Genomic DNA, 26008 nt, shown 5'->3' with positions numbered 1-26008 from the left:
GAGAGAGAGAGAGAGAGAGAGAGAGAGAGAGAGAGAGAGAGAGAGAGAGATTAACATGGGCTGTGCATAGCTTTCAGCAGCAGATCATTAAGAACTTGCTTAGATAACAAGATGTCTGGAAGTTTTCTTAATGTTTCTTAATGTTTTCTTAATGTGTCTTAATGTTTTTCCTTTTTCTGTGGGATCTGACAGAGAACTAGCAGGGACTGTGACATGCTGTGACTTCAGGGTATGCTAGATGTGTTTGTCCAAATTCTCAGAGGGCCTCACATGGGAGAATGTTCAGATGTGTGAAATATATAAAATGTAGTCTTGTTTTCTAGGTAACTGAACACCACTTACTTATTGTCTTGCTCAACCCCCTTTGATGTGAAGGTCTGAGATGCTTCACATACCATTAAATCACATGTTTTGAAGCACTGAAGCAAATGTTAAATATTTTTTTCCTAGGTTTAACATCACGATCTAAAAAGTGGTTCTTCAGAGTTATACGAAAACTGCCCATGATTGGTGATTTGGTAAGTTTTTTAAGCAATCAGATATTTACCAAGTCAGTTTTGTACCAGGAAAATTGTGCTTATTTTTGCTCTCTATTGCTTGCATTTGTGCCTATCGATGTTAAATGAGTCAAATAACAATGATAAAAATATACAAATTCAGTTGACATTCCATGTTAGTAGTGTCTGCACATGTTAAATGTTAAACTTGTAGTCACTTTAAAACACAGTGAATGCATTAGCACAAAGTGAACGACTAAATGCACTAGCATTTTCTTGGCAGTATCTTTCAGAAGTCTTCCTTAAAATATAAATGGAACATGGTTATTGAATGACTGTATCTGCAAATATAAGAAGCCTGGTTTGCCTTCTTTGGTAAAGAGTTCAGAGGATCACAGAAAACGCTTTGCTCCCTTTCAGAAGGCGGCAGAGGAGGGACTAATGAGCAAGATATTTGCATCTAGTGCTAGCATCTGCAGAGGCTCATGTGGGAACCTTCCAAAGGGGCATTTCAGAAGACATATACAAAAACAGTTTCTTATATTATAAAGTGTAGTTGTGATCTTTCTTGGCTAATGACTGTATAGTATTTTGAATGCTTAATTTTGAGCACGTAAGAGAAAAGTGTTGCAGAGTGTACAATGCACTATTGTTCTGAGGAAACACAATCTGATGGGAAAGTGGACAACCTGGTTGGAGTCTTGCACAAATATATTCAAGGTGCCTTGATTCTCAGTACAGACTCTGCTTGTTTTGGAGGACTTGGATGCAAGCAACAAGGGGGAGGAGGTTTTAAATAACCACATTTGCTCTACTCTGGTGACCTTCCACAATGTAAACCCAGTGCTTGGGTCCAGTGACAGTGTCCTGGGCATTCCTAAGCAGAGGCAGAAAGTCAAATGGGATTTGACAAAGCAGTCACAAAGTTGGATGATGCAGTGATGTCTATGGCATAACTTGTGGTGAAATCAGTGACTGTCAAACTATTTTTTGCATGTTCTATATGGGAAAGGGTGATCTCTGTTAAACTTTGCAAGAGTGACAAAATCTTTCATTGCCTTAGTCACTATGGACCAGTAGAAGCATTTAGTAACTCAAGACCGAGCTCTTGAGTTTTGGGGGACCACCACTTGCTGCTGTGGAGTCCATTCTGCAAATTCTCAATAACATACACCTGGGTCCCACACACAGTAAGCTAGAATCATAGTGGCTCAGCCTCTCAGTTGCTGTCTTCAACATCCGCCTCTTCCAGCTCCCAGCAAAAGGCATCATACTTAATCTGGAGCCATGGTCCCATGTCTCCTATGCCAGCTTGATGGAAATTAGGTCTGCAGTTGTAGTTGTGCCTGCCAAGGCTGCTTAACTGGATGGAGCCTAAAGGATCTGGGACCAGACCTGACCTAGCCAGCATCTTTCTGGACTAGCAAAATGTAAAACAACAGCAACAATAGAAATGAAGTGTTCCAAGCCTACTGGGATCACTTCCTCAAACCCCACCTTGATCAAAGCATTTACTATTCTAGTTCAGCATCAGTATCTTATCTTGCTATCACCACCAAATGAAGAAATGGGGGGTGGGTTGCCCAAATGCTCTGCAGTGTAGGCAGAGACAGACTGTTACTTGGGAGATTATCAGAACCCTGCAGATCTGCCTCAGCCTGAGCTAGGTAGTAACTCCCAGACCTTTTACGGCATTCTTAGGGTGCTAAAATAAGAGTTGAAACCAGCACCTTCTGTCTCAAGTCCTGAGTCTGAAACTTGACGCAGTAGCAATCAAACAAGCAGAAGCACGGAGATTTATTTTGTAGAGATGAAGTTCATTTGTTTAGAGAAAGGGTTAAAAAGATGTACGAGAATCAGAGAAAACCCCCTTGGATTGATGCTCTGGCCAAACCAAACCAAACCAACAAAAATCCAACAGAAAGAAAGAAAGCAATGCCTAAACCTATCCTATTCATCACCTAAGTGTGTGAGTCTCATAATAGGAAACCCAGTGGTTTATTATTGGGATATATTGTGTGACAACTTACTACTTGTTGCTGCATAGAGACACCCTGAATTTGCTTGGTGTTTGCAGGTCTGTCCACCAAATATCCAGATTTTAAACTTGATAAAGATACTGTAAACATTAGAGTCTCAATATTGATGTTATGGCTTGACGTTATGGCATGTTATGGCATAAGGATTCCTTGTGTTTCCCAGAAATCCTTATGATCAGGAAAAAAATACTAATGTGTGTGTGTGCATGTATGTGTGCGCATGTACGCATATGCATGCACATTTCTCCCCTTTTGTAGATTAAAAAACAGATGAACAAGACTACAGAGGATATGGCTTCCAGCTTGTCATTCTTGCAAGACAAAAGGGGTTATGTTAAAGCCCTACCGACCAAAGGCATGACTCAACCAGAAGTGATAAAAAAGCTGAAAGAATACAGCTCTATGGGTATGGCTTGGAGTGTACAATGGCACGTGATTGTAGTCAAAGTGCGTGGGAGAAACTGGTGATGTTAACTGGGAAATGACAGCAAATGACTTTAAGTTACCCCTACCATTGTTTCAGAATGAATAAAACTGTTAACACTCTGGGACTCCTTCTAGCTTGGTTCCAAGGACAGAAGGATGGTAGACATAGAGCAAAACAAAACAAAGATGCTTGCTGTCCTTGCAAGGAAGCAGACAATTACATGGGTAAAATAAATTAAGCAGATGATTCAGGTGCAGTCCCTCCCTGGCTGGGGCATGCTGGAGGATTTAAGCCCTGAATAGGATGGTGCCTTTAAAGAGCTTTGGCATTTATTTATTTATACCATAAATTGAATTGAATTGAATCGACTGTAATGATCTATATGTATTCAGAAGGCAGCAGAATGGCAATCTGGCCTATCTTTGCCAAGCAGGATAAGGTGGCCAAGATACTGCAGTTTCCATTTGCCAAGTGTTTTTAAATATGCCTAATGCCAGCATGTTTTGTCTCTGTCTTCAGGTGAAGTGCGCTGGGAAGATGGCAAAGTGTCTGGAACTGTGTACAGTGGGGAAGAGAAACTCACTGACCTCTTTATTAAGGTAGTGCAGCATAGCGATGGCGGTTTACAGTGCATTCAGTGAAGAATGATCGAAAACAACAGTATAAAGCATCTTAAACAAAAGGACGGGGCGTGTGCATGTGTCCCCTCCCTGTGTGTTGATCTGAAAATGAATGCAGATTTCAGGGGAACAAAAGAGGAATTGGTGAAATGAGAAATAAAATTGGTTTCCACAAGACGTGATTGCCTGGCAAGTAGCTGTAGATAAGGGATGGGCAACCGGATGCCCACCAAAATGCAGTATACAGGGGGTGACAAAAAGTGTATACACATTTTAAGAGAGATTATCGACATACTGCTTTTCAAGCTGAATTGAATTACGGTAGCAATGTGCAGTATGATGTTTGCTCAAAAGATGGTGTTAATCAAATGAATGCTAGCATCACCATGCAACCATTTTAATACAGTTTTTTTCCCTTTCTTAAAATGTGTGTACATTTTTGGCACCCTCTGTGTTTCGTTTGCATTGTATATAAGGTTTATTTTAACAATGTTTAATATTTTCTTAGTGGCATCTGGGGTTACTTTAAACTGAAATGGGACTCTCTAGCTGCTGCCTTCTTAATTGCCTTTGGACAGGCCGCTTGTCCCTTGCAACTAGCGAGGCTCGTCCATGGCTGCCTGTTTAGTGCTGCACCCATGGAAGGTCCTTACATTTATTTCCAAGTGTGCTCACAGGCCCCAGAGGTGGACTAATTCTGTTGTGGATGTTCAGGAACAGGTAGGATTGGATACTTTTCACTCAGCTAGTGAAGTGGCATATAGGAATGAACACTTGAGTCTGGTTATATGAGTCACTGATGTTTTCACTGAGAACTATTTCAATTGGATGCTGTAGAAAACCTGCTGGCCCAGTCTGAGGTTTCTGTGAGAGACCTAGCTGTGCCACCTGCTGCCCAACTAGTTTTCAGGCTAGAAGTATTGATATTTATCCTGCCCTTTATTCAGGGCGCGCAAGGCAGTGCACATGGTGTTTCCTCAACACCCAAGTTTTGTCCTCCAGCAACCGTATGAGCTGCTTTCGGCTGAGGGAGTGATTGGCCCAGAGTCGCCCAGTGAACTTCATGGAAATTCCCAGTGGGAATTTGAACACAGGTTGCTCCAGTCTCAGTTGAGCACTTTCACCAGACCACCACACTGGGTTTTAGGGCCAAATGGAAAGGGCCAAAAGTGTGCATATGTGGCCATTTCGGAACCCTACAGAACATATGTAAATTGGAAGTGGCTTTCACATGATCTGGAAAATTGTGGATTAATCTGGGGGGTAATGATTCATTGCTCTTACATGCAAATAGGCCCACTGTGTGTTTTCATTGTGGCTTGTGGATTAGTGACTTCTGACTTTTCAAATCCCAGTTGAAAATTCCCATTTTAAATTTGGTTCCTCACACTGAGGAACCCTTTTGTTTTTCATTTCATTTTCATTGTGTTTGTTACATTTTAGATTGCTCAATAGCCAAAACACTCCAGACTTTGGGTGGTTAACAAAGACCAAGACCCATAAAAATCTACACCCAACATTTAAATACACAGGCAAACACACACATGTTATATAAAAACAATGATTAACCACCAGCAGTAATTAGGACTTGTTTGCTTATCCATAAATAACCATGAACAAAAGGCTATTTTTAAATGTCCTTACTCTGCACAGGTGGTTCTTTGACTAGTCTCTCTTAAACAGCACTTGGTTGTTTTATTTAATCTAGGAGGAACTGAGAATAGTAACAGCTTGAATAATAAATAGCACGTGTTGTTTCATAATAAACTAGTAGTGGCAAGACTGTGTAACAAAAAGTCCCATATAAATTTTAGGGTGGTTGTTTATTAGCTTTCTGTAGAAACTCTTGGAGTATCTACAGTTGTGTTTGTGCATGTGTGAGATGACTCAAGTTTCTCACAGATTGTCAGATGTTACTTTTCCATTTACAAACTACTCTGTACTGACCAGATTCCGATCCCAGTTTGTGATCAGGAAGTCTCCAAATTGGCCAAGTTCCTATTTGTGAGGAAGAATTCCTTTGAAAATATGCAGCAAGGCATTAACCACTGCTTGAGGAGACTCAATTGAAAAATAGTTGGAGAAATAGGTTACTTGTCTGGGAGAAGTTGTAGATTCCACATGATCAACTTAGAGAATGGACAGCGCAAGCAGAGGGTAGTTTTAGCACCTCTGGAGGTCTCACTGGGCCAGGTTGTGCCTTTGAACCTGTCTTGACTCTCTGGCCTTATGCTGTTCCTTGCTCAGTAGGCCAGAAGGAAAAGCTAGTGCTCTTGCGGTGCACATGCAACAGGAGTGGGTAACTTGTGGCCTTCCAGACGTTTTGGCCTACAGCTCCCAGCAGCCCTTGCCAGCATGGCCCAGTGGTAAGGAATCATGGAAGTTGTAGGCCAAACAATCTGGAGGGCCACAAGTTGCCTGCCCTGTCATACAGGACAATGGTGCTTTGGAGTGGCACTGTTCATTTGGACATTTTCCAAAATGTTTGGCTGCTGAGGGGGTAGACCAAGCATAACTTCCACTGTAAAATGGCTAGGAGAAGTTGCATTTATGGTCATTGTCTGGGAACAGTTAGAGAACAAAGGTTAAGATGCAATCATTGTCTAGCATTTCTGTGACCAGTGCAGCATGTGCAGCTGCTTATATAAAGGTTCAATTTTATTATGCACCCACCTATTTATTTTAGGTTGCTCTTCTGCCTAAAGTTAAAAACATAAAAACAGAGTTTGTGCGACTGTTCTTCAGTTTTAAACTTTTAATACTTGCAGATCCAGTTTGAATTTCAACTTGGCTAAAAATATTTATTTTATTTATTTATTTAAACAACTTATGTGCCGCCCCATCGCATGAGCCTCGGGGCAGCTTACAATCATAAAATCCCGCATAAACTATATACAAAAATAATCAAATAATTAAAATACATAAAATAAAATATTGGACACAGCCTGGTCAATTTAAAATCAACAAATAAATCATTAACAGTTAAAATAGTGTTTAAATAAAAAGGTCTTGGTCTGACGTCGAAAAACAAATAAGGACGGTGCCAGGCGGACCTCTCTGGGGAGCACATTCCATAGGTTGGGTGCCACTGCAGAGAAAGCCCTCCTCTGGGTACTCACTCTCCCAATATCCTTTACGGAGGGTTCCCGGAGAAGGGCCTCTGCCGCCGATTTTAGGGGGCGGGAGGGCATATATGGATGCAGGTGCTCCTTTAGGTAACCAGGGCCTAAGCCATTCAGGGCTTTGTAGGTGATAACCAGCACCTTGAATTGGGCCCAGACTTCAATGGGGAGCCAGTGGAGCTGATGGAGGACTGGGGTTATATGAGAACAACACCCAGTCCCCGTCAGCAGCCTGGCAGCTCTATTTTGCACCAATTGAAGTATCCGGACCATCTTCAAGGGCAGCCCCACGTAGAGCGCATTGCAGAAGTCTAATTGGGAAGTGACCAATGCATTTGTCACTGTTGCCAGGCAGTCGTTCTCCAGGTAGGGACGCAGCTGATGGATCAGCCAAAGCTGAAGGAAAGTGCTCCTCGCCACCGCTTTCACTTGAGCTTCTAACAATAGCTCTGGGTCGAGGAGCACTCCCAAGCTGCGGACCCTGTCCTTAAGAGGGAGTGCAACCCCATTCAGGACAAGGTCAAAGTCCCCCATCCCAAAGCCCGATCCACCTACCAACAGGACCTCCGTCTTGTCTGGATTGAGCTTCAGTTTATTGGCCCTCATCCAGCCCTTTACCTCGACCAGGCACCGGTTCAGTACAGCCGCTGCCTCACCTGGATTGGTAGAGAATGAGAGGTAGAGCTGGGTTTCATCAGTGTACTGATGATTCCGCAGCCCACACCTCCTGATGACCTCTCCCAGCGGTTTCATGTAGATGTTAAATAGCAAAGGGGACGAAATGGATCCCTGCGGTACTCCATGGCATAGCTGCCATGGTGCAGAGCCATAGTCCCCCAGCACCACCTTCTGGAATCGGCCATTGAGATAGGAGTGGAACCACTGCAAAGCAGTGCCCCCAACTCCCAATCCCGCCAGCCTATCCAGGAGAATACCATGGTCGATGGTATCGAAAGCCGCTGAGAGGGCCAGGAGAACCAACAGAGACGCACTCCCCCTGTCTTTCTCCCTGCACAGGTCATCGTGCAGGGCAACCAAGGCAGATTCAGTACCATACCCGGGTCTGAAGCTGGACTGAAATGGGTCCAGATAATCAGTCTCGTCCAAGAGTGCTTGGAGTTGTCCTGCCACCACCCATTCCAACACCTTGCCCAGAAACGGGATGTTGGCTACCGGTCTATAATTGGTGGCCATCTCTGGATCCAGGGAAGCCTTCTTTAGGACAGGCCGGACTACCACCTCCTTTAAAGGGGCAGGTACCTGGCCATCCCTTAGGCTTTGACAACCTCCAGGATCCAGGTCTCTATCCCGTCTTTGGCTGTCTTGAGTAGCCAAGATGGGCAAGGGTCCAATAAGCAGGTGGTGGAATGTACTTGTCCAAGCACCTTGTCCACATCATCAGGCCGCAATAACCAAAATTCATCCATCAATTGTGAACCAGATGGCAAAATAACATTATTAATATGCCGTATAAAGAAAAGTTGAATTCTGAGACCAATCTAAATTATGTAGATTGAGCCAGTTTGGATTGCAGCTTGCTTTATCCTGCTGTTCTTACCACTTCCCATTTTTATCCTAGTTCATCTCATCTTGGGGAGTCCTGAAGCCATTCGAAATGTTAATTTTTCCTCTTCCTTCCGGCTTCTGACATCAGCCTGCATTGCCCAAACATTTGCGAGCAAACTTTTGCAAGTGATGAATTGGGGTGGCCGTTTCAGGCTTGTTTGTGTTTAGGAGACTGAACTGGTTCTTCCAATTTGGAGAGGCCCTTACTGGAGGGATAGCAGATATGCACCTGTCTTTTCCTGTTATATTCTTTCAAAGGGAAGGAAAGAATCTGTCTCAATTCCTCAAGCTACTCCTATATTTAAATGAAAAGGTGCAATGGTCAGAGCTAGTCTGCTGTCTATTACTAGAGGCAAGCTGGAAATGTGAAAATATGGCGGCAGAGAGTTCTTGCTTTGGCCACCAGCGTTTTCTTTGAAGAGGGGCGGGGTGGACAGAGGAAAGGAAGGCCTTGCAGCTGCTGAATTTTAAAAGCAGTTTCAATTGTGTGTGTGTATGTGCTGGAAAGCAAAGCTTCGTTACTAATATCATTCTGTCAAGGGCCCTTCTAAATCAGCGTGGGCCCCTCTCCCATTGACCCTCCTTATTCTAGGGGAACCAAAACTGGGTGAGAGGCACCCCCTTTGCTTTGTAGTTGTGAAGGCCAGAAGTGTGTGTGTGTGTGCATGCACATACACACTTAAAGGAAAGCTGGATTCTCTTTGCTCGTGTGGAATTGTAGCAGTTGCACCTCTCTCTGGCCTCATGTTTGTTTGTATTTGGCTTTTGGTCAGCAACTTCAGATGAGGGTTGTACTTTCTTCAAAGGTATACATGCATGAGAATTAAGTAAGAGGAAATGACAGTGAGATTTGTGTGTGCACATGTGTGTTTGTGTAAAAATGAGGTGTGGGCAGGAACTGTACTCATGCTTTATCTTACCGTTGTATTTTCCTTGCTTTCTGTGTTGTTCCCTCACAGTTGAACCTGGTGGGGAACATGATCTCCTTTCCACTTCTTAGTATGTCTGAATGTAGCATTGGAAGCCTACACACGGTCAAGTTCTCCTCATTATTTAAGCATTCTGGTCATACTCGAGCAAGGATGGAGCTTCGTAATTGGATGTATAAAAGACATGCTAGGAGGACGGAGATGGAGGAACATGCTTGCCAAGCAGTTGCTCGGCTTTCCCCAACCAGGCGTCCTCCAGGTGTGTTGACTACAACTCCCATAATCCCCTAGCAAGCATAGCTGGAGTTGTAGTCCAGCACATCTGGAGTGCATCCAGTTTGAGGAATGCTGCTCCAGCTTGTTCTTGAATTTGTTTGTTCCCTATAGAGGAGAAGGGTGCGCAAACATGGGGTGGATGTTCTTATTAAGGACCCAAACAAAGCCAGTAAAATATTTCTTATTTCTAGGTGCCTGGGATTTTCCCTTTCCCATCTCAAAGTATGGCATAACTGCCGTCCAATAAAACCTTCTTAAGCACTATGGAGAAAAGGCTTTCTCTTGAAAAGCTGGTGAGCTGGCATGTGGTTCTTACTTGTTTTCTTCACCAGCCCTTTCTCATCTCCATGCCCCCCCTCCCCCCACATCATCAGGGTTGTCGTTCTTTTGGGTGGTTTTGTGCTATTCTTTCCCCACCCTCATTTTCGGTGCCAGCCTTCAACACTTCTGTGTGTTCACATATTTTTTTCAACGCTGAATTTTATTTGCAAGATGCAAATCACTGTGCTTGTAAACTTCGAAACCATGTTCAGTTAAGTCTCAGTACTAAGCTTTTTCACTCTCTAATGCTTGCTCAAAGCAATTTTAACTTTATGATTAGGATCCAATAGTCTACCGATTTGTGTCACTGTTTTTAAAAAGAGTTACTGCATAGTCACTGCTATTTAAAGTCAAAAATATGGAATTGTATTATTAAGTTTGCACCCTTTCTTAATCTGCTGCCTTGTCCCTAGCTCTTGCCAGCGCAGCAATTCGAAAGCATGCAATGCGAGTAGATAAATAGGTACCACTTTGGTGTGGAGGAAACAGCACCCTGTGACATCATGCTGGCCACATGACCATGGGAATGTCTTCAGACTGCCCTGGCTCATGGACTTAGAAACGGAGTTGAGTGCTGCCCCCCTATAGCTGTTTGGCTAGCTGATTAAAATCTGCAGGGACTCCTTTCCTTCTTTCCTTAATCAAGGGGTGCAGCTGTTGAGAGATAGTATCTGAGGCCTGCAGTGACCCCTAGTGTAAATCCCCCATGGGTCATGGTCCTCCACTCCCCCACTCACTTTTTCTTAAAGCCTCCTCTAACAAGCTGACTAGTTAGCAAACAATACTGAATAGTTACACCCTTTGCATATTAAATACAGTATTAATGTAAATTAGTGGGTGTCATGTAAATTGGGGTTATTTACTATACATTGGGCATATACTAGTGTGTGTTGATCATACAGAATTTTCTTTTGCATTCATTTTAATTGGAGCCAAAGTTACCCCACTGTCCATATAGTAAAACTCCAACTTTTAAAACAAGTAAAGAAAAATGGGGGCTGTGGACGATGATATACTGGAGCAGAATTAGCCCCCTTTCTGTAGGAGGATATATAAGCTAGAAAGTGGCACAGGAAAGGGAATCGGGACCTATTTTATACCTCTCTGAGGCAGCTGTGACCCCAAATAGGTAAGATGGTTAAAACAACAATCCCTGTATCTAGAAAAGTGATGGGGAACTTCTGGATCTCACCAGACTGCAACTCCCGTTATAGTTCAAGGTCAAATATGATAGGCGTTGTAGTCCAACAGTAGTATCTGGACAGTCACAAGTTCCCCGCTCCTGATCTAGAATAATGAAGTATTATTTTGGTGTTGCGTTGGTATATGGACCATGGTAAGTTCTAGAAAATAATATGTGAGGGTGTGATCATGACAGAAGAAGATGAAATTAGCATCAAATGTAATTGCAGTGTTAAGCGCTTAATGGCATCTTACATGAAAAAACATGTAACAAAACCTTGAGAGATTTAAAAGAGGAATAAAGAGAGTAGTTTTGGGAAAAGGCTGTTTAGAGCAAGGAAAGGTTGTGTTAAATCATCCCCTCCCCCGCCCCACCCGCATCCCATGGAATCTCACAGATGCTTTCCAGAGTCAACATATATTTGACACTCAGCGTGTGGGTTGGAAAGTCTGCCTGAATGTGCTGGGGCAGTCGGGGAAGCCACAGGCAGGGAAAGGGTTAAGCAGACTCCTGCTGCTTCTTCTGTGTAACCAGCCATCATGGCGAAACAGCTTCTCTGCTTTAAAAATAAAAATAAAGCTGTGCTAGTTTGTTTGTTTTTAAAAGCCTGTTTATTTGTAATGCACCATCAGGGATTTCTTGTAGTTTTTCTGTGAGAAATATAGTAGTGTGGAGCCAGGGTGAGGTGCAGACATGGAGTAGAGACAGACTGTAAATAGGTATGGACGAGGCAAGCAAGTGGTGCCATATACTGCAATGCAGAACATACAATTCCAGTTGGATGTGGAATCGAGCTTCATGTCTACATTCCCACTTCCCTGAATTCATGCCCTGTGAGTTAAGCAGAAGACCTTTTCAAAAGTTTCCTCTGCCCTGGCCCTTAAAATCCATTTTGGTGAGACTCCTAACAGTAGCACTGTTCGGTTACTCTGTGCCAAGGCTTTAATCCAACAAACCGCAAATGTTTTTAAATTCCTTTTTCATGCAGAGGAGAATTCTAGGGAGAAAGAGGCAGAGCTATATTTTTTATTCAAAAGGAAGTACTTGTTTCTACTACCATCATTTTCGAAGGATGTCACCCAGGAACAGTTCTCCATATTCTTTTCTTTATTGTGCCAAATAACTTGTGTATATGGGTTGTATCAGGTAAAGCTCTCCCACCAGCAGAATGGCTTTAGCCTGGGGAATTGGGAGGGTATCTGTTCTCCCTCCTCTCTGCAGTCCCCTGTGGCCCTCAAAATCTGCTCTGGAGGGTTGGGGCCTGTCTGGAGCAAATTTGGGGTGTGTCTGCGGTTGATTGTAGGAGGGTGGAGAGGAAGAGAAGGTCCTGTTGCACTTGGACCCATGTTAGCAGTTGGATCTCACCCTGTCCGATAAATGACACTCCCGGATAGCAGCATTCAGCGTTCATCTGATGTGATCAATAAATGTCTGTAAAGCATTCTGGGAGAAATTAGAAGAAAATAACTGTAGGTTGTCCTCATGTGCTTTCAGTAGATGCTGCTGTTCTTAGTGGAGGAGAAATGGGGGAACCCTCTATAGATGAAAGATGAGTGTGGAAAGTACAGGCTGCATGTACACTTTTGTGGTTTTGTAAAAGGAATGAAAACACTTGCTGCCATCAAGTCCTAATTTTATTGGGCTGTTTTTTCTTCTTGCAAGGTTTATGAGGAATTTGCATGGAGTAATCCTCTTCATCCGGATATATTTCCTGGTTTGAGGAAAATGGAAGCAGAGGTGGTGAGGATGGTTTGTACACTCTTCCATGGTGGGCCCAATTCTTGTGGAACAGTAAGTAACATGGCATGCTTTCCTGACATACTTTTGACCTCTTGTCTTTCTGCCAGTTGCAATAAATGCATTTATTGCACATTGAAGAATCCACGTCGGACAGTCCCGTACCCACAGTGACAAGCAGAGGAAATAGGTTCACAACTTATTCCGCTGATATGGGAAAAGTTGTGACAGCTGTGCTGTCAAACTGGTTATTTGCACAGTGAGCTCCTTTTATACAGCCTGTGCCACTGCAGGTAATTAAGGAATAGCCAAGCAAGACAGAGCATACCAGGTGGCTTAGTGACAACAGAGATTCCAGATTATTAATTGCTCGGTCTCTTGTCCAGGTTATGGGCCAGTTGCTGAACTGAAAGTCAACTGCTTGACATTTTCAGATAACTAACATCAAGAATTTGCCGATAATACAAAATTGCTCCTCTGTCAGTATCTGCATCTAGGGGAAGGTCTATGTAATAAATACATTGGGGTGTTGGAATAAATTAGCCAGTGATGATGGGAGTTGGTGTCCAGCAAATCTAGGCAACTCCGGATCGGAGAGGGCTGCTCTATGCATGCCAGTCTGTGCAACTAGTAACAGACTTAAACTTGGGCAACAATCATCCTCTTTCTCCAGGGAATTTTGTGAAGTTCAGTTTTGCCAGGGACAGAGGAGGCCAGGCTTCTCTGACAATCGGTCCCCTCAGCTTGCTACAATTCCCAGGGTTTGTTGAAGAATGCATTCTAATTCCATTGGTGAAGCCATAATAAATTAACTGGAACTGAATATATTATTTACATCGACCGATGTTTCTGTGCTTAACTATACCTTTCAGGCAGAAGGAACCCTTGTTTTTTGTCACGGGCTGTATTTTCTCGGGTGTAATATGTCGGGGTGGGAGAACCAATGTTGGATGGGACCCAAGCTGAAAGTATAGAGGGGTGGGCCTCGCTTTTCTCCTTCCATTCTGGCTACTGTCTTTCTGTCCTTCCTTCCTTTTGTTCCCTGCCGTGGGAGCTACCATGGTGCAGCGAGGGACTGATTGCTTCTGCCATTTGAGGAGGGGGGCTTTTGCAATTAGACTGCGGGTGCAGGTTGCCAATCCTCTGGCATCTTCAGGGTGCTGTGAAACAGGCAGGGGCAGAAATGGAAGTATAGGGCTCAGATTTAAGCACTAAGGCACCTGATTGCATCCAGCAGCATTTGAAGACTGCGAGGTGGCTCCTCTGGAGGAGGGGAGGAGGACTTTGATGTAACTGTTTCACTAGGTAGAGCATGTGTGCGTGTTTCTTTGTGATCAGTCGTTTCTGCTACCACCTCCCTTGTTACTCTGGCCAAGGAAGAAACTCTGGAGTTCCCAATTATATCTGCCAGTGAGAGGGAGCAATCAGAGAAAGCCCTTCTGCCACCTTGGCAGGACACCTTGCTTTCCTCTTACCTTCATAACCATCAGTAGGTAAGGTTAATCCAGACTAGTTAGGCCAGTGGGAAGAGGAGTCTCTCTTGAGCTCGCCCGAAACATGAACTCAAAGCCTCAGGTCCAGATAGAAACAAAATGTTTACTGGAATAATATATTAGCATAGTTCTGCCTCCCCAAGGAGTACAAAGAAGCAGATAGGTACTTGAAAATAAAACAAACATTAAGAAGTTTGTTAACCTACACTGAATGATTGTATACAGTGGAATGACTGTAGTCAACACACAGCATCTTTGGATGGCTGGAGGTGATAAAGCTGCCTCCCTTAATCTGCTTTCTACCTTGTTTCCCCAGCCAGCATAGTCTGTGATCAGGAAGTCTGGTAGTTACAGTCCATAAACACTTGGAAGGCACCATCTTGGGGAAGACTGAGAGGAAATGACAAGGAGACAGAGTAGAGGGATCTCAGTCCAATTTTGGAATGGGTAGCCAATGTACTAGGCTAAGCATCTAAGGTATACAAGTTTAGTCATTTAGTGACTGGCACGTAGCCAGGAAGAGTGGTCTCACTCTTTCGGTTTTAGGACAGGAGTAGGCAATGTGTCTACCAGATGATTGGAACTTTCATTCATATTATTGCTGACCATTAGCCTTGGTAGCTGAGGTTTAGGGACTTGTAGTCCAAAGTATGTGGAGATCACCAAGTTGCTGACCATTGGTCTAACTGGTGGGCTAGCAAGGTGTTTATTAAGTAGATGGCTTTGGCTGTCTCTGGTAAACTTGATGCATCAAAAGGCTTCTTGTTCAAGGGATCTGGAAGCCCAGGGAAAGTTATGTGATAGTCTTAAGTGAGTTATGGATACCAGCTGTCTTGGCCAATGATACTTTTAAAGAAATAGATACTGGGGGTAGCTCTGTATTACAAGATAATCTTCTGTGTCAGTGAACTGATGGTGGTGGTGTTGCTGTCCTGTTTACCGGCTGAGTTTGGGTTTTCCAATTAAGCAGAATAACTCAATTTTTCTGAACAATAACTTGGTATTCTATGTATGTTTTGGAGTCTTTTCTTTATAAACATTCATAGGATTGTATCCTCATTTTTTTCTGAGCCCAGCCTTCTCCAGCCTGTTGTCCTTGAGATATTTGGGACTATAACTCCCAGTATTCCTGGCTGTTGACCATGTCAGCTGGGAATTATGGGAGTTGAAATCCAGAACATCTGGAAGGCACCAGTCTGGGGAGGACTGTCTTTGCACTGTGTCATCTTAACTCATTAGTGCTACAGAACAAGTTTTACTGTAATAAAACTTTTGAAGGAATTCCGGTACCATTTATCTGACTCAGTTCTTACCTATGCAGTTTTTAATTGCTGAGTTTGAGAATGCTGAGCTTGTAAATACTGAGTTATTCTGCTTGACTTTTGGCCATGTGTAATGCGTCCCTTGCGTGTTGTAAGAATCAAGTAAATGCTTATGTACTATTGCAATATTGCAATTCCTTTTTGAATGGTTACAGCATGTATGCATTAAATATTACCACCCTTGTCAATAAATCTTCCTCCAGCATTTATTTTTGCTGTAAAATTCTTTCAACTAAAATTAGTATTTTTTGAAATTTGGATTGACATGTTCTTTAAATGGAAGTAGACTGCTGATACTTGAAAACAGAGCTACCCTTTTCTCTTTTTTTGAACGGCTTGATCTATCTCGGTATTCGGGCTTGGCGTAAGTTTATTCTGAGGCAGAATAAGCTTCCTTGGATCATCACAATAGAATTTTATCATTATAATACATGTAACACAGCCCTTCCCTTACCTGTATGTGGCACATCCTATTTATTTGAGTTATATTCCACTTTTTTCTTACTAACTCGAAGCTTAGATCATTCTCCTTCTACTGCCCTCAGTCTTATGCCCACAACAACCCTGTGAGGTAGGTTGGGCTTGAGAGTCTGTGACTGGCCCAAAGTCACCCAGTTGGCTCCATGGTCAAACTTACTTGCCACTTCCTCTGTGGCTGCTGCAGGAATGTTTGAAAGCCCACACTGTCTCATTTAGATATTACATCATGTTTTCAAGAACCAGGAAGGAGACAAGGATTAAAGTAAAAAAGAACTCTTACCCACATGCATATAATCCAAAAGGACAACAAAATTCAAAAGAAGAGTGTCCTGCCTTAGCATTTCTTTTCAACTTAAAGAAAATAATCATAATGGACACACTGTGAAGCAAACCATTTATGGAGATGATGCATTAAACATTTCCTTGGCTTTGGCTGTTGACACACAGCACTGAGCAATACTGTGACTGTCTTTGTGTATCGCATCCCAAGCTTCTCGTTTGTTAGTACAGAATATTAGTTGAACTATGCATGTCTAACAAGCTGGTCAGCTGCTTCTGAGTCACCTTGCTTTGTAGAAGAGGAAGCATCTTGTGCCAGTGATGCATGCAATCCCAAGTGGATAATGGCCCATGTTAGAAGGCAGTCAGCCAATTCTGTAGGCTTAATCATTTTAAGAACTGGTTAGAAAGAGCCTTAATTGAAACCTCTTAATGGAAGGGTGGCAGTTTGCTTTTCATTGTACCCCTGTTCGAGTCTCTATTGTGATACACAATTAGAACTTGAATAGAGGTAAGGTCACACGGAAACTGACCAAGCAATGTTGAGAAATGCATAGATGGGGTTGACCGAGTATTTTAAATGAGAGAATTTTGGTGGCGACTCTCATGTACTTCTTGCCATTTTAAATTTTGCATTGTGTCTCAAGATCAGCAGTTAAATCTTTAAAGTACAGAACTACCTTTTTTGCATACAATTCACACACAGACAGGTGGGAAATTTGGATTTGCTGAGGAAGATGGACGGGCAGGCAGAGTGAATGAACATCAGGCCAAGGAAAACAGTTGCTTAACAAATTTCTCATCCAGCTGTCTGAATAAATCTTAGTCTGTCATTCTTAGTCCACTTGAATGTTTCTGCTTGTTGCAGCCTGCTGACAGGCTTGTTTCTGAAACAGAAGGTCGCTGGGTCTTGTCTGGTTAGCAAAAGGCAGTTTCACAACTTCTCTTTTCAGCTGATGGGAACTGTAGTCCAAAACATCTGGACGACACCATGGTGTGGAAGGCAGCTAGAGAGGCTTGCAACACTGTTGGTGCAGAACAACCTCTTCCAACCTGGTGCCTGCCAGATATATTGGGAGTGCAACTCCCATCATTTCCAGCCGACATGGCCAATGGCATCAGGTTGGGAAAGGCCGGTTTAGGGAATTATTTGTATTGTCTGCAGCATGGGAATTTCTGAAATCCAGGGACAAAACCTCACAGAATTACAATATAACAATGTATTCTTGTTTGTTTGGCACTGACGTATGTTTGTTTTTCAATTCCTTCTCAACAGATGACCTCTGGTGGAACTGAAAGCATCATGTTGGCCTGTAAAGCCTACAGGGACTTGGCTTATGAAAAAGGCATCAAATACCCAGAAATGTATGTAGCGCAGTCTCTTGCTTTCCCACTGCCTGTGTTTCAATGCTGCAGTGTGTTGACTGTAATGAGAAGCATGGCCTTCCACCTCTGGTCTGCATGCCCCCCCTTTGCCTGGTGCAGCCACGGAGAGTTAAAAATCTTTCACTTTGTTTTTGTATCACTGCATACAGTGGTTATCTTTACTCAGATTGTCTTAAGACCAGGCAACTTTGAACAATAGTTTATGAGGCTGGTTTGTGTCAACAAAATGTACCTTGGGTTCAAATGCCACAACATCCTAATTTTTTTAAAAAATTGCGGGTTTCCATAAACAAGGCAGCTGGGTGTTGTCATCGATGGGGCAAGTGGGAGCATTAAACAATCCAAGAATGTTCTGTTTCCATCAAGGTAAAGAAGAAGCCCTGGCTTATTTAAGGGTTGTTTATTTGGCTTGTTGGGGAGAGACAAGCCAGAGGTCTGGGTTCATACACAATGCTAAAGAACCTCGGGGGAGCGTTCCTGAGTTGATTAGCAGTTCTTTCTTGCAGGCTGCCTTGTGTACTGCAGCTAAGGATTTTTAAAAAATCTGGTTTGTTGTGCTATGTGAACCAAGGCATAGTTAAGATTAGCCACAGTTAATATGCCCAACTGTAATTGATCTAAAAGAGAAGTGAGAGCTTCTGATCTCTTTATAATCATGCTAGAGGAGGAAAGGAGAGAGAGGGCCAGGAACATGATGGATTTATTTCTGTCATGATCAGTTACAGAGAGGGGTTGTTGGTATGCTTCCTTTTGCTCTGTTTCCACAAATCAGGGGTAATCCTAGGGTGATATTGCTTGTGCATCTATCATTTTGTTTCATGGTTTCAGTAATTTCATTATGCACACTTCCCTGTCCAAACAACCTTGCTTTTTCCTGCCTCAATCCCTGTTTTCAAAACAAACCCTACTTCTGACAGCTTTCAGAGGTGAGTGTTTGGGGAAAAGGGGTGGGTGAATGTGTCCAGCTCTCCAAGTACCTAGGAACTTCAGAATGGATGGAAAACTTGGGGTACTGAAACCTTTGGGATGGGGGTCTTCCCAGACTTAGCTTTTGAGCGCTGTTAGCACAAAGTAAAATTTTTTTTAATACCTGTTTAGAGCTACTTTGGATCAATGTCAAGGGTTAGTACCTGTTGCACTTTAACGGTGCCTTGCTCTGCTTCAGGACATTGCACAGGTGACTCTTCTTGACTTGGACCCAGGGAAGTGTGCAGCCTGCACTCTTGCAAGTCTAACTAGAAAAACTCAAACAAGCCAAACAGTGTACATTTGAAGCTTAATATTTTTTAAGGGATGGCCAAACAGAGCAGCATCTTCAGTGAGCTAATTGGCACTTCAGATGAGCTGTCACTGCTGGCTGCACAGGTGAAGAATGATGATAGCGTGCTGTTTCCCTTTCTCTACAGTGGGATGGGTCGCCTGAGTTTGGATGACGTAATGTGACAACCCACTGTGGGTAAAACAACTCCTAGAATAGCTCACGGGTTCTCAGGGTGGCTGCTTGGAAAAGAAAAACATGCTAATTTGTGAGAATGGTCTGGTTCAGATGACATGGGCATCCACCATGGCTAAGTTACCCATGATGTATTGTCCCGTGGTCTGAAGTAGGTCCGAGTGACAGATGGTTGTTCTCTGTATCTTTCAAAAAAGTTTAAAAAGCACAAGTCTGAGGTGTTCTTCGCTTGCCTTCGAAGATGTACATGTATCTAGGAAGACTTTTTATTTTCATGGTTTCATGGTCATGGTTAATCAACTCCTTTATAACAGCCCTGCATTTCAAAATGCTTGGGGCCAAGTCAAAACACCTGCCAGGAACATAGGCTGAGATGCGTAATTCTCTAGGTTTGGTGAGGACAGTAGGTCTCCACATGTTTTGGACTTCCCTGCACATTTGGCCATTGGCTGTGCTGGCAGGGACTTCTGCGAGTTGAATTCCAGAACAATTGGAGATCTGCCCTCTGCCCACCCCTCTCGGAGACTGTGGTATTAGTCGCTTCTCAGTAGGTCTCCCTTTTCTTATGGCTTCATGAATGCATACAGTACAGTAGAGGAGGGGGAGTTACAAGAACGGCATGAATTATGGGAAGCTGCAGGCCATTTTCTGAGATGGGTTGCTTTTTGTTTTTTTTTCCAGGTTGGTTCCGAAGAGTGTACATGCAGCATTTGATAAAGCTGCCCATTATTTCAGGATAAAGATTGTGCATATTCCATTGACTGAAACTATGGAAGTGGATGTTAAGGTATCACCCTGATATTTTCAGATGTCTGTCAGTGATGGAGACTGAACAAAATGAGGGGGTGTTAGTTTTGGAACAAATTTACTCCTTTGTGTGCTTTGTCTTTCATTCCTTAAAAGTTGAAAGTTTGTTATCTAGAGTATGTTGACTACTTAATAATGTCCTCTTATTATTTCAGGCAATGAGAAGAGCCATTTCCAAGAACACCGCCATGTTGGTGTGTTCAGCACCCCAGTTTCCTCATGGGGTCATAGATCCAGTTGAGGAGGTGGCGAAGGTAAATTTTCCTGGTGTTGCTTTCACACAGCGCTGCTATGCTTACATTCTTGAACGTCATATTCATTTGAGGTCATCATTGCTGACAGAAGGAGGGATAGAAGGTTATCCCCCCCCCCCCTTCATGTTATATGCATTTATCTAGTCTTCCACACTGCAGCAGGTGTCCATGAATACTCAGTGAAGAATACTTAATGAAGAATACTTCATTAATAAAGACAGGTAGAGTAGTTACAAAGGAAGACCGTTTGATGGTAGATTTTGACGTAGCTGGACACAGACCTCATTCTTTAGAATGTGGTTGCAAGCACATTCTGTTATTCTATTACTGCTCTTCTTGTGGGCTTACATCTTGCCATTGTTGGTTCTTGCTGTGACTTAGGTTTGCTTTTACCTAGTCCTTGTCCAAATTGTGTCTCTCCTCCTGATATTTGTCGGTCCCAAACTAAATGAGGGTTAGTTACCCAAAAGTAAAGAAAAATTAAGGTTCAGCTACACTGTGCAATTAATGTAACACATACTTTGACTGTATGTGCATCAGTTATGTCTGAGAACCTATCCTTTTAAAAATGAGCCTGTACATGTTTGTGCACAAATTTATGCATTAAACATGCTCTTATTTCTTTGTCTCACCATTCTTTGATTTATTGTTCTAGGGATTTGAGCAGTTCTGGTTTCAAATCCTAGCCAAGTCCTCCCTGGGCCATGGGAATCAAGCCATACTTTAGTAGGTCATGCCCCACATTCATTCTCCAACATCTCCAGGTAGGGCTAGGAAAAGGGCCAGTCTGAAACCCTAGTAAGCTGCTGTCACTGTAAATTCTAGACAGACAAATTTGTCTGACTTACAGGGTAGCTTCTTTTGCTCCATAGTGCTTAATATCATGCAGCATAAATACCAAACTTTCCCCATCCATTTTATTATGAATTTTAATGAATCAGAACATGATCAAATAAAAAATAAAAATAACCCCCCATAAAAACAAATTATTTGTTTAATTATTACAACTTTCTAGTATAAAGTTAGAAACCTATTGCAGTAGATTTGTATGCAATATATTTCCCTATATATGTTATATGTGACAAAGGTAAGCTGTTATTCTTGGGCATAATGATGCATAAACTTCAACACAGGCAGGCCAGGTGCCCATGTATTTGTCCATTTGTAGATTATACCTATGGACCAGCTGTTCAAAAACTGAAAGCATAATTAAGTCCTTAATCCATTGTATTATCATAGCCATTTTTCCATGGCCATTTTTCCTTCTAGTGTTGTGATATTCCTCTTCTAACTCTCAAAAGGACATAGAGAATCCATTTATGTTGACCTTGCATTAAGTTCCAAGAAAAAAATCTATGGAATGTGCTCCCCAGAGAGGTCCGCCTGGCACCGTCGTTATTTGTTTTTCGGCACCAGGCAAAGACCTTTTTATCCAAATGTTATTTTAATTGTTAATATTATTTATTCATTTTATTCTTTGGCCAGGGCGACTTAATTTATATTGTTAATTTATATTGTTAATTTATATTATTCTATCTTGAAGTTTATTTATGGTTGTGAGCCACCCCGAGGCTTCGGCGAATGGGGCGGCATAGAAGTCTCCTAAATAAACAAACAAACAAATAAATAAAACAAATAACAGAAAGAACATGCACAAGCATAAATATTTCAGAGTGTTCTGCCTGAGTTTATCCATATTATTGCTTCCTCCCCAAAAGAAGTGGTCGTTTGGCATTGCAAATAGATAAATAGATTATTTGGCTGATATAGATAAACCCTTATTAAAAACACATTGCAGCATCCTGAAACATTTCTTGTTGAATTAGATATAAGAGCCATTAACACCTATGAAATAGATGCCACTGCAGCAATCCATCAATTGGACAGGATAGGAGATCTAATTTATCATTCCGTGCTTGCATATAATCCTGCATATCATATTTATTCACAATAAGGTATCTTTATGAACCTGCCATAGAGGTTAAGATAGTTGTTCAGCCTTAATCAAAATTTCCAATAAGAGAGGGACACCTGAAGCTGTAAAAGCATCAGGGCAAAATCTGAATTTAGGCAAATGTTTCAATTGTACAAATTGCCATTAAACCATGACTGACAAATCACATCTAGAATGCAAAGCAGATAATGGCATAAAATACATAGTATTGAGACCTCCTAACTGATCCAGAGTAGACTGACTGGGGGGACGCCTGATCTGAGTAGAAAAGTCCAGCACTCACTGCTAGGTGACAGATAGACCTGATGATATAAAACAAGTTCAGGAAAGCCAAATCCACCCTCTTTCACTGGAAGTTGAATCCTTTTCAAAGATGTTTGTGGCAGGATGGAATTCTTTGAAACTTGCAAAATAAAGCAGTAAGTTAACATAAAGACCGTGTCTGACATGACCAAGTATTCAGTAACAATAGGAGCAGTCTTGACTTTGCTGGAGGAAGAAGGCAGGGGAAAAATGTGAGCAGTTCTGGACTTGAAGCATCCTTATTACTGAAGTGGGTGCTACTTTGCCTCATTAGTGGACAACAGTTTGGACTCTGAAAATAAAAGGACTTGATAGCTCAGTTAACAAAATACTAAGCCACTGGTAAGGGCCTCCCTGCTTGTAACTCCAGAGACCCACAACGTATTGGATAGAGTAAAAATACCCAAAATAAACAAACAAACTCACAGCTTGAGATGGTGCATTCTTTTAGGGAAAAAGGTGTGGACTTTTCTAAATATGGAAATGTAAAATGCATTTTTTACTTTGAGACTCAAGTTCTGTCTCAAAGTATATAATGAGTCTCTTGTGCTGCTTTAGTTTGGCCTCCTTGCCTGATGCCTTCCAATACAGTCTCGTGCCTGGGCTAGCTGGGGATGGTGGGAGTTGTAGTTGAGCACATCTGGAATCACCAGGTTGGGGAAGAATGGCCTAGCTTGAACAAACTTAACTGGTGAATTTCCTCATCTTGACACAGCTTGCAGTGAAATATAAGATTCCGCTCCATGTGGATGCCTGTCTAGGTGGCTTTCTTATTGGCTTTATGGAGCGTGCTGGCTTCCCTCTACAGCATCACTTTGATTTCCGAGTGGATGGTGTCACCAGCATTTCTGCGGATACCCACAAGGTAAGTCAAAAGCACATCAGCATGGGACATCAGCATGGCAGAGGCCTTGAGTGAATCTGTGCATTCTCTAAACAGGATCAGATGTCTGTCATTTAACTCTGCTTCCACATGGAATCTCTTTATGCTACCTCTGGGTGGGCAAGATGGTTAATGCACTTAGAACCGATGGGAACAACTTCTTGGGAAACAGATGTAGGTTCAAGGTGTAAGGATAAAGGCAGATTTACCTGCAGTAGATTTTCCACATAACTGAGAGTTCCAGAAAGAAAGGAATGAATGTGAATAGAATGCATATGGTTCCCAGATTTGGCAATCGTCCATGGTTTTGGCAGTTTGATCTCTATGCTCTTGAAATATCCTCACTTTGAAAAATACATTCTATATACCTCTTAATAGTCAGTGGCTGAAAGTCTTTGTAAATACAGTTTTACTATTTTGTTCAGTCACTGTGTAATTATTAAGTTTGCAGTTCTGCCCTGGGGCTCCCAACAGATGAGGTTTGAATTTGTCAGTAGAATTCAAGATTTGTGTGATGCTTGTGTTTGGATTTATATAGGGAAGTATTCAGTACTCCTGCTGTGTCTCTGGTCCTTCTCATGTGCAAAGGAGTGGAAATGTTCATTTCTGGAATGGGACTGGTCAGTGGAAGTTCCCTCTGTAAGTTTAGTTGATCTGCTCCATCCTGGAAAGAGACATTTCTAATTGCCTTGAGAGCTACTTGCTTCCCTTTTTGCTAGCGGTGCACTCCACTAGCTTGCAGGCAACATTGGAGATTCTCCCTGAACAGCCACTTCTACTTTTCTACTGGAATTTCCACCTCCTTCTTTGCAGTATGGCTATGCTCCAAAAGGCTCCTCTGTGGTATTGTACAGCGACACAAAATACCGGCAGTACCAGTTTTTTATCGCTCCTGACTGGGAAGGTGGGATCTATGCTTCCCCGACATTAGCTGGTTCCAGGCCTGGTGGCCTTATTGCAGCTTGCTGGGCGACGATGATGCACATAGGAGAAAATGGTTACGTGGAGGCCACTAAGAAAATAATTTCAACAGCACGGTACCTTGAATCAGAGTACGTAGAAGGTTTTAACTTTTGCTTCAGCCTCACTTACGAGTTGTTTTGCAATATGTGGACCCAAAGAAGTCCAGATCCGAGAGACCATAAACACATACTACGGGACGGGGGTGTTATTTTTTAATTAATTTACTTTAAAAGTTAAGGTCTTTATAGGCTGTTGTTAAGGTGAAACTCACAAAGTGCTTTTTGTTCAAATAAAACAACAAATATCAATTGCAACTGTGTAACAAAGCAGTAAAGTTGGGCTGCAGGAGTGGAGTGGGGGATCCTCTTAAAAAGCTCTTCTCTCGGGGTGCAGAGTTTCTTGAGTAGCCCTGCAATGGTAGTCAGAGAAGAGGCAGGAGGGGAAAGACAACCTCAGCTGGAACTCTAGGGATTAGAACTCGCTGCCCCAGCCTGGTGCCCTCCTGGTTTGTTGGGTCTGCAGCTCCCATCACTGTCAGCCAGCATGGCCAGTGAGTGGCAGTCCCAACACATCTGAAGGGTGAGAGGCGGGAGTCGGCCGAGCTGGGTGGCAGCCTGCTGATCAGGCCCTTCTCTGGGCCAGAGGCTTCTTACCAGAAAGATAACAGATTGGAACTCCCTTCAAAAAGAGCCCAGAGGTAGCATCCTAGTTAAAAGCCCAGTCCCTTTCCGTCATCTGCTCATTCCATCATCTGCTTCTGGATGGAATTGGCTTTTGTTTCAGAGATGTGTGCAAATTCCTTTCCTCTTGCGCAGGTGCGTACTAACATAAGTGCGTATTATCACAAGTGATGGGACTTTGTTCTGTTTGAAAATGCATAGGATTTTGCCCAAAATTAATTGCAGTTAATTAATAATTACTGTCTGCCACCATATCTGCTAAGATGTCATCAAGGTGATCGATGCACAAGTTAAAGCAATAGGACCATGCAAACAATACACATGAGAACATGAAAACAAATATAGACAAGAACAGTTACACATTTTAAAAGGCTGACTTGAAAAGATGCTGTTCTTTCACCCTTTCTAAACAACAGGAAAGTGGGGGCAGGCGTAAACAATGCCTTAGTGAGAATACAACCGTTTTGAAAATACATATGCACTGGATCTTCTACTGAGGGTTAAATCATGAGGATTGACCAGTGAATATGATGCAATAGTTATTTCAGAGCAGTTTACGGTTGACTCAGAGGTTCTGTCCAGTTATTTTTCAGTTTGTGTGGACTTGGAAAAAGTCAACATTCTAGATGTAAACCTCATTTGTGCTTTTTCCTTGTCAGTCCTGAATTGTAAAATCAGTTAAAACTGGGTTTGGGCTTCAGTTGCAAAGGAGGTAAATAATTTAATTGTATTTTTTATGAATGTTGTGAGCCGCCCCGAGGCTTTGTTTGCGATGGGGGCAGCATAGAAATGTTTTAAATACATACAGACATACATACTTCTTTGAGAAAAGTGGACACCAAGCAGTGCTTAACAAAGCTGTTGCAAAACGCCCAAAATTTCCTTGTGCACCCTCTCCAATTTGAATAATTTTTCACCACATTTCTGTATTGCCTTTTCAGAATTAAGCACTTGGAAAATGGGGCAAACTAGCTTTTCTTGGATGATGTTATTTTGATCCTTTCCAATCTGATTCCTGGGGCAGAAACTTCCTT

At 42.5% G+C, this 26008-nt stretch overlaps 1 protein-coding gene across 2 annotated transcripts in view; it reads left to right on the top strand.

The window, feature by feature from the left end:
• The window catches only part of SGPL1 (sphingosine-1-phosphate lyase 1), a 45874-nt gene that overhangs the window by 12774 nt on the left and 7092 nt on the right, over positions 1 to 26008 (top strand). For both annotated transcript variants that reach the window (XM_044420503.1, XM_044420504.1), the window contains exons 3-11: positions 451 to 518; positions 2795 to 2942; positions 3483 to 3562; positions 12643 to 12771; positions 17568 to 17656; positions 19812 to 19917; positions 20093 to 20191; positions 23164 to 23313; positions 24145 to 24383. In XM_044420503.1, coding sequence (XP_044276438.1) covers positions 451 to 518; positions 2795 to 2942; positions 3483 to 3562; positions 12643 to 12771; positions 17568 to 17656; positions 19812 to 19917; positions 20093 to 20191; positions 23164 to 23313; positions 24145 to 24383 — 1108 coding nt within the window. The remainder of the gene's footprint in view (positions 1 to 450; positions 519 to 2794; positions 2943 to 3482; positions 3563 to 12642; positions 12772 to 17567; positions 17657 to 19811; positions 19918 to 20092; positions 20192 to 23163; positions 23314 to 24144; positions 24384 to 26008) is intronic.

This window comes from Varanus komodoensis, unplaced genomic scaffold (genome assembly GCF_004798865.1).
Source record: "Varanus komodoensis strain SLA01 unplaced genomic scaffold, ASM479886v1 scaffold11, whole genome shotgun sequence".
NCBI classification, from domain to species: domain Eukaryota; kingdom Metazoa; phylum Chordata; class Lepidosauria; order Squamata; family Varanidae; genus Varanus; species Varanus komodoensis.
This window is presented reverse-complemented; position numbering and strand designations above follow the sequence as displayed.